Source organism: Cynocephalus volans, chromosome 14 (assembly GCF_027409185.1).
Source record: "Cynocephalus volans isolate mCynVol1 chromosome 14, mCynVol1.pri, whole genome shotgun sequence".
Taxonomy (NCBI): Eukaryota; Metazoa; Chordata; class Mammalia; order Dermoptera; family Cynocephalidae; genus Cynocephalus; species Cynocephalus volans.
In genome coordinates, this window is record NC_084473.1 from 18,159,337 (window position 1) to 18,168,002 (window position 8,666).

The 8,666-nt window shown below is 40.4% G+C and overlaps 1 protein-coding gene across 1 annotated transcript; it reads right to left on the reverse strand.

The window, feature by feature from the left end:
* Positions 1–3,052: 3,052 nt before the first annotated feature.
* RDH14 (retinol dehydrogenase 14) lies at positions 3,053–8,415 on the reverse strand. The gene is made up of 2 exons (XM_063078183.1): positions 7,941–8,415; positions 3,053–4,128 (listed from the first exon to the last, which is right to left on the reverse strand). Exons 1-2 carry the CDS (start codon positions 8,331–8,333, stop codon positions 3,511–3,513), a joined length of 1,011 nt encoding a protein of 336 aa, XP_062934253.1. The 5' UTR covers positions 8,334–8,415; the 3' UTR covers positions 3,053–3,510.
* Positions 8,416–8,666: the final 251 nt, after the last annotated feature.

The window sequence follows — 8,666 nt, forward strand, 5'->3', positions numbered from 1 at the left end:
CCCCATTGTCCAGAGGTTTGTGAAACATCTGAAGCTGTCTGTGGGGGCTAAGCTCCTGGAGGGTGATTAGTAACATGTTCTCTCTTCAGTGTTCCTTAGGACATTTGGAATCAATTAAATATTCAAATATAGATTCTCTCAGATCTCCGGCCAAGCCCGGCAGGTTTGTCAGTGGAGGGAGTTGAAGGCAGATTAACTGCTATTCTTCACACCAGAATCCATAGCTAGAGATAGATTTAAAAAATACACTTTCTAGACTTCCTGGATCCGTGAGCAAATAGTCATACAAGATTAGAAATGATATAGAAAAACAACAGCGGCCTTATAGAGTAATAGGAGTTATAGTAACACAACTACTGCCATGTCTTGAAGACAATGAGTGAGTACATTGGGCTTGAAAGACTGTTCTAGTCATATGAGTACAAAGACTGCTAGCTGAGAATGGTTTTCACAGTTTTAAGGGACTGTAAAAAAAAAAAAAGGAATATATTAGAATATGTTACACTGTATGGCCCACAAAACCTTAAATATTTACAATATGGCCTCTTACAAAAAGTTTGCTGGCCATTGGTTTAGAGTTTTGTTTCTATCATATGTACTCACCTAGCCATTACTATTGCTAATTACCATGACTAGTAATGATTAGGTACATGCGGAAGGAGAAATGGATGTGTGCCCATATGTGCCAGGCACTTTCTAAACACTTTGCCTACTCTGTCACTGTCATTCACTGAGCAATCCTTTAAAGGACGCATTTGTATCTTAAGGGTAGAGCCACTGAGAAAACAATAGCTCAGAGAAGTTAAGTATCTTGCCAAGGTCATAGGGATGGTTAAGTAATGGAGCTGTTAATCAAACCCAATGTGGTGGTATGTTTAAATTGTGAAACCTCTTTTCCAATTAGAACCCACTACATAAAATAGTTACTCTGAGTGAAACTGAGGTAGAAGGCCCAGCAGCCACCTTCTCAAAACAAGCTGCTTGAAACAGAACTCAATTTTTCAAAAGATGAAGCAAGAATCAGCACAGAAAATGGGTTTTCAGCTCAATTATTCTATTAGCTGGCACATTACAGGCTTCCCTCTAAAGACATTTTGCTGAGGGTGAGAATAAGTATTAAAGTAACAGGATTGCCTTTTATTTCTTTGCCCAATCAAAGGATTGAAAGTGAGTCAGCAGAAGGGAGAAAGGAGAAAAGCAAAGGATTTAATATCTTCAAAATCTAACTAGTCATACTGGAGCAATTAGTCCTTGATTCCATACAACACAGTGGTGGGAAGGACATCTTCCAAATGGCAGCTCATTTTACCTTAATAGTTGGTGTTTCCAGATAAGTTCTAGTTTTCCATCATGATAAATTAATATATCCTATTTTATTATGGTGTCACAAACAAGAACTCTGAAAGACTCAACTTGTACAAAAGGCCTAAATCCCCTGAAAAGCATCAGGTATCAAAATGCAGCCAGAAAAGATGGTATTAAATGAAAAAAGGGGTTCCTTTTTAATGAAGTCGAGGTGTAGGACAGATTTATTAGTTTCCATTTTTCCAAGTTGCATTCTGGTGTATTTCCTGCCCATACTTATAAGTTCAGCAGTTCTCTTTGTAGGATTACTTCTTAAAAATGCAGTGTTTCAAAAAACATGATGCAGCTCTATCTACTACACCTGCAGACACACCTGTGATGATACACTTAAGTGTTTCTTTGATTGACAATGCAGTGCTCTACAGAAAACGGGCCTACCGTATGGTCTGCCAGGGTCCTGCCATTCTCGAAAAGCACTGATAGTGGGAACTAGATATTATAAGCAGTCTTAAAAATAATAACCAATGAAGGTTATAATTCAATGCCCCAAATCATCATTAGATTCACTGTAGCTGTCTATCCTTTACTGTCATAATTCCTCTTTCCAATATCAGGAGATGGAAAAGCAATTAAAATTATTTAGTAGATACTTTTGAAGCTATAACACAGACACCTACAGCATTCCTATTTGGGCTCAAACTGTTTTTATGTACACCACTCATTATTTACTGAATTTTTTACTGTGTGTCAGGTACTATACTTAATTCTTTAGGGAGGAAAACTAATAAGAATAAAATAAATCTCCTTTCCTTGGAAGATTCCTATTCTAATGATCTAAATGGACATATGAATGAATAATTAATGCATTAAAATCCTAGTAAAGCTACCAAGATCAATGAGAAACGAGGAAAAGAGAATTGTCTCTGTCTACAGGGACTGGAGAAAGGAATTCATTTGAGGGGAACCTAAAGGGTATTATTTGCAGGGAAAAGGAAAGGGTATTCCAGACTGAAAGAACAATATAAGGAAAGGCCCAGAGACAAGTGACTGGGTAACTATTCTATATTTAGGACTGGGTTATCCAATGGAATGACTAGAGAGATGTGCTGTCCAAGATACTAGTCAAAGATATGTGCCTATTTAAATTTACATTAAGTAAGATTAGAAATTCAGTTCTTAGACATGTTTCAAGTACTCAATGATCACATGTGTCTACAGTCTAGCATACTGGACAGTGCAGAAAGAATTCTTTCCTTATAGCAGAGAGTTCTATTGGACAGCACTGATTCTAAGAGTACAAAGTAAGGCAGTTGCCAGTTCATGGAGAGTCTCAAATAAATATATATTAAAGAAGTTTGTTTAAGCATTAACCTAAGTAGAGATGGTTCATAAACTACTATATTGTACAAAGTCCTTTTAGAAATAGCCTTGGGGGACTCCACCCCTGCAGCACTGATATAACCTGAATAACCTTTCCAATATCTACATTTGAGTAAAAGACTCCTTTTGAAGACAGAATTCTGCAGCTTTAAAAATAAAGGCCAAAACCCATTGCTATGGGCAACTGAAAATCCATCACAGGTTTTTAAGCAGGGATGTGACACCGTGACACAGATTTGGGTATTACCTCTCAGTGTGCAAGATATGTAGCAAGAAGAGACTGGGCATAACAATTCAATAGAGGCTAATAATGACCTGATAAAGGACTGAATTCAGTCAGGCTTCTAAAGAAATACACAATTAAGAATTTCCATCAGTAAATTTATTCCAACTAAGATTCATGCACACACACCAAGCATATTACTTCCACACAAAAACCAGCATTGTCGTAAACATATTTAACACTTTGGCCATAAAACTGAAAAATATTTTAAAAACCTCTCAAGATAAGTATTTTTAGTCACCAAATTCTTTAATATTTGTAATCCATGCTTGTTCAATGATAATTTTTTAAATATAATTGTATTGTTCATTATACATATTCATTATACTTATTATATATATTTAAAACATCTTTGCTGAAATTTTATGTTATTCAAAAAATAACTTTTCAGTAACTTCAAAAATCCATCCACATGTACCTCCTATCAGAGCTATTGCAAAACCAAAATTGTTTTTTGAGTAGCAAGAGCTCAAGCCACACCATTCCTGATTACAGATATAACTGATATCCAGTTTTGTTAATAGCTCTTTTACTCCTTGTTCCTATTTTAAAATGCCAACCATCACTTCACTGATATCCCAGAGTTTTCTTGCAACAGAATCATCCAGAGCTTTGGGCAATAGTTCTTCCTCTTTACAATCTCCATAATACTTTCCTGACACACCTTCTACGTCAGGTGAAGAGGCTAAATAAATGGAAGTCTGGGCACCTTCTACTGGTGATTTGAAAAAAGCCCATGACACCAAGTTGAAAAGTGGTTTGATCAATAGTGGAATGTGTATGTGCCTCCCAAGGTTCGTCCGCACAATACCAGGATGTAATACGTTGACAGTAACGTTTGTGCCTTCTAAGCGGCGGGCTAGTTCTCTGGTAAAGAGAATATTAGCCAGTTTGCTCCGACTATAACAAAAGCTTTTATTATAGCTTTGTTCACTGTTCAAGTCTTCAAAGTTGATGTCTCCATATTTATAAAGTTTGGACGACACTACCACAATCCTGCTGGGAGCTGAACTTTTGAGGAGTCCAAGAAGAAGACTGGTGAGCAGGAAGTGCCCCAGATGGTTCACGCCAAACTGCATCTCAAACCCATCTTCAGTCTTCATGTAAGGGCACTGGAAGATCCCTGCGTTATTAATCAAGACATCCAGCCTAGGCTCTTCCTTTAAATGTCAAAAAGAGAATGGCAGAATTATGAACACAGGCCTGTAATTGCTTTTTCTGTTCATGATAAATATGTTTTAATAAAAAAAGAAACTTGAGACTAAAAGTATTTAATTTCAGTTGTTAGCCTATAGATCAGAGAACTATGTGAAACACTAGCAATTTCGTTTTTAATTAATGGGGGAAGGGATTCCTTTGCAGGATGTTCCTCCCATAAATACCGAGATTCATGATCCTTCACTCAACAGCTCCTTTTTCTCATTTATTAAAATGATATGCAGAAAAATATTTATCCACAGTAATCTGCCAGTGGGAAATATAGAAACTGAATCTAAGACTTAATCTCTTTTATAACTTAATAATATTTAAAATACACATATTTCGATGTTTCACTAGAAAGTCAGTTATCTGATCGGTACCAAAATCTTTCTTAAAACAAATATAGTCAATTTGGGGACAAGGTAATCCTATGATTCCAGATTTCTCCCCTTCATTTCATATGAACTAGTAAAATAGCAACTTGGGAGTTATCATTGTAACACTGAGATCATATCAAAATCACAATAAATGTACCTATGACAAAATTTTTAAAAATTCTCACAAATTACTAAAATTCTATAAAATGCTTCTGTGACATCCAACAATTGAGAGACAAATGAAAAAAAAAAAAAAAGATTTGAATGCTTAATAGGGCCTGGCCTCATGCTTTTTTCCCCCACATCTACGTCCAACCACTCCATGAGCAGACTAAACGAAGCTATGTGACTTCTCCAGTACCCCAGAGAGTTCTTAAGTGGCAAAAGAAAGATTAGGTCTGAAGATGAAATCGTTTGACACCAATGCCCCTTCTCTTACTTTGTAAGCTAGCATGGCTTTCTCATTGGGATTTTCAAAACATAGCTAGAGTCGATGTGAATTAGAAAGGCCATATACAGCAGAAGACAGGTCAGCATTACTTATTCCCAGAACTACCAGTATCACCAGCAGGGACAAAATTATGATTGCTTTATTCTCTAGTTCTATAATGGTAAATAGCTCCATGGGAATTGAATGACTTGAAGTCATTTCCTTAAAATTAAGCTAAGCAATAGAAAAGGTCAAGAATGTAAACTTAAGACTGTAAAGAAAACCACGAGTAAATCAAAGAAAGATTAAGAAAAAAACTGAATAGGTAATATAAAAATATCAGAAACAACACAATAACTCATAAATACTAAGTCTTACAAAAATAGCAAAGGAGGTAAATGGAAGGGAGATACAATCCACAAACACCTTTAACCTCTATTATGACTCTGCAATTCAGTATTTTTCTGTATATGAAAACTATCTCTTTCAAGTTTCAAGGAGCCCCCACCTTAGGAGATCTGTAAAGTTGGAATTTTGAACTCTGACTATAGCCCTCTGCATCTTTCCAGATTAAAGTCCTAAAATTTAGACTGTTCTCCTACAGAAGTCTTTTCATTCCTTAAATCATATAAGTTGGTCTTCTCTAGCCCTTTACTTGGCTCCTTACTGTCTCTTCTGATGGACAGAGGAAAAGAAATGTACAACATGTTCCAGGTGTAAAGACATGGTGATGACCCATGATTAAATTAATTTGAGGTCAAATTTCACTGGCCCTTTTGCCAAATATAAGTGAAAAGAAAAATGTGTTAAATTTCACAACTGTTATCAAAGTCTACCTGTCAGAGGATTAACTATTTCTCATTCTAACCTGTCTAAGCACCTTTAGGTTTTCCAATAGTAAACTTCAAAAAGAAGGCAAGAGTTCACCGATGGGGGAAAAAAAGGAGTGTTCTTTTTCACTAATCCTTTGGAAGCGTTTCCTGAATTAATCATTTCTGAGCCATCATTCTTTGCTGGGCTTATGTTATTTTAAGACTTTATCATTTACTATTTTTTAAATTCTAGGAGATAAACGACATAAATACCAAGAATACCAACCTGTGGGAAATCTACACTTCCATTTCTTTTTTTTCTTCTAATTAGAGCCAGACAGGAACATAAATTCTTAGAAGCAAGGACAACAACTTAATTCTCTCTTTGTGCCCTTAACTTTTAATTGGTTCTGCCTCAAGTGGCCAAAGTAGCAAAGTAGCACAGGTATCAGGAACGAGAAGTATAGCCAGCTCCATCTACATTTTAATGAAGAGTAGGAAGACCTGCTTCTACTGCTTCCAAAATCTCTCATACATTAGTATTATTTCTTATTTCTTAAGCTGTGGTACATGATAATGAAATGCTAGCAATAAGAAAACAAAAAAACTACTCTCTAGATGGGCCACAGCTCCCAAATTGTGCATCAAGGTACCCTAGAGCACCACAGCAAACTCCAAGGATGTTGTGTCATATTTAAATTTTTCGAGGGAAACACAGTGATATTTTGCTGAATACCTCAAAACTACTATCTCCAGGTAGTTCACAGCTTCAGTATTATAATGTGCTGTATTTCTTTTGATGATGTCATTTCTTTGTCGAGCTGAGTTTTTTAGTAGTGGTTAGCAGCTGCTGTAATAAAAAGCAAGCACAATTCTAAAATTCTATGTCAGCAGGAAATGAGGGTGGCAGTGTCCAATCTCATTCAAAGGTTTGGAAAGTTGGTGCAGTGGCCAATAGGTGCATACATCCCATTAGCAATTATGGTTATGTAAGAAGAAAATAAAAATATTTTTTTCTTTCAGTTATGTGCATTGTTTTTTCAAACAGTCACTAAATTGTTAGGACATAAATACTTAAGATTAGGTTTTTTGGGCCCAACTATATAATAAATGAATTGGTAGATACTTATTTTGGCCTAGGGGTATCATGAAAAAATTACTGAAAAAGTCTGGCAACCTCTGCTTTAGACTCAAGAGATTCCATTTCATATAGGCACCTGTTCTGTGCCAGCTAATTTTACACTCATCTGAGCACCGTCTTGCAAGTCACCTCTGCAAAAAGCCCTTCTACCTCAATCTCAGAAGGCATCCACTTCAGTGGAATATTTACCATCTACACAAAGAAATACTCGCACCTCACTACCAGGCGTAAGTACAAAATAGGGATTAAAATCAAGGGCTCTGGAGGCCGACCATAGACAAGTTACTTAGCCTTCCTACGCCTCAGCTTCCTCATGTTGTAAAATGGGGATAATAATGCTTACTTTACAGGGCTACCATGAAAATTCGATGAGAGTAATAGCCAAGGGGGCATTAATTAAATTTAAAATAATAATAATAATAATAATAAAAGTATCTGAAATGCTTGGCACAGCTCCTGGCATGCAGTAAACTCTCAATACATGCTAGGATTCCAGCTCCACTCTGTTTGGAAATCAGGCCTGAGTCCGGTTAAGGATGGTGCTAATGAGGTCACTGGTGGCAGCGAGCTACACTGCCTACCCCAGCAGAAAAAGAATAGAACACAAAAGAGAGAAGAGCAAAGAATACAACAGAAGAGAGAAAAAAGGATTTAAAGTCTTGGGCAAGCACCCCCACTCCACTCCTCTTCTCCCCAGGAAAAACAATTCAAGAGACCAAGTGATCTCCTCCTGGGCGGGCCTCACATAACACAGCGAAATGTTCACAGACTGGCTTCTTGATTATTTTCCTCTTGGGCCCATTTCTCAACATCCTTAGAGGCCAGATGACGGTCCTCTCAGTTCTCCTTCCTTCTCACGCCTGAAACTCCCGGCAGCCCTCCTGCGGTCTCAGTCACTGCCAAGGTCACACCCCCGGGGCCCCGGGGCGGCCCCTCCCCGGCTCGGCCCCGCCCCGTCCCGCCGAGGCCCCGGGCCCAGGCGCCCGCCTTCCCTCCCTGACGGGCCCCGCACCTGGAGCAGCTCCTGGCAGAAGGCGCGCACCGAGCGCAGCGAGGCGAGGTCCAGGTCCTTGACGACGAGCTCGCCCGCGCCGGCGGCGTCGGGGCCCAGCCCGGCCTCCCCGGCCTGGTCGAGCTCGCGGCGGAGCTGACCCGCGGCCTCCTCGGCGCGCGCGCGGTCCCGGCAGCCCATGATGACCCGCGCCCCCAGGCGCAGCAGCTCGGCAGCCGTGGCGCGGCCCAGGCCGCTGTTCGCCCCCGTGATCAGCACGGTCTTCCCGTGCATGAGGCCCGGCTCCCCGCCTCCGTGCAGCCGCTGGACCCTGGGCCCTACGAACCTCCGGGCCGCCAGCCACAGCGTCCCACCCAGTACGGCCAGTAGTGCCGCTGCGGTGGCCACTGCCATAGCCGTCCGGGCCCACAGGCCCACCGGCCCCTGCACAGGAGTTGCAGGGCCGCCGCCTGCCGGGAGCCCAGGCTGCCACCTGCACGCGAGGAACTCTGGGGCGCGGCCAGTCGTCCCCTGACGGTGCGCCCGGAGCATGCTGGAACTTGTAGTCTCCAGCCCGAGGGCACCTGATTGGTTGGGGGAGTTCAGCGCTGTAGGTCCAGTGCCCTCGGTGGAACCTGACCCCAGCCTAAGGATAGAGGGTGCTGGGGTTCATACCCTTTGAAATCCCAGAGTGATGGCGGGCTCCCCCGTGGCAGTGCCTGATGAATACTTCGAGTTTACAAATCT

What these genes read in the sequence shown, in the direction of transcription:
- RDH14 (XM_063078183.1), bottom strand. Translation starts at nt 8,333, where the DNA reads ATGGCAGTGGCCACCGCAGCGGCACTACTGGCCGTACTGGGTGGGACG. An exon ending in TCTGCCAGGAGCTGCTCCAG is followed by an intron (nt 4,129 to 7,940) that starts GTGCGGGGCCCG and finishes TGACATTTAAAG; the next exon opens with GAAGAGCCTAGGCTGGATGT.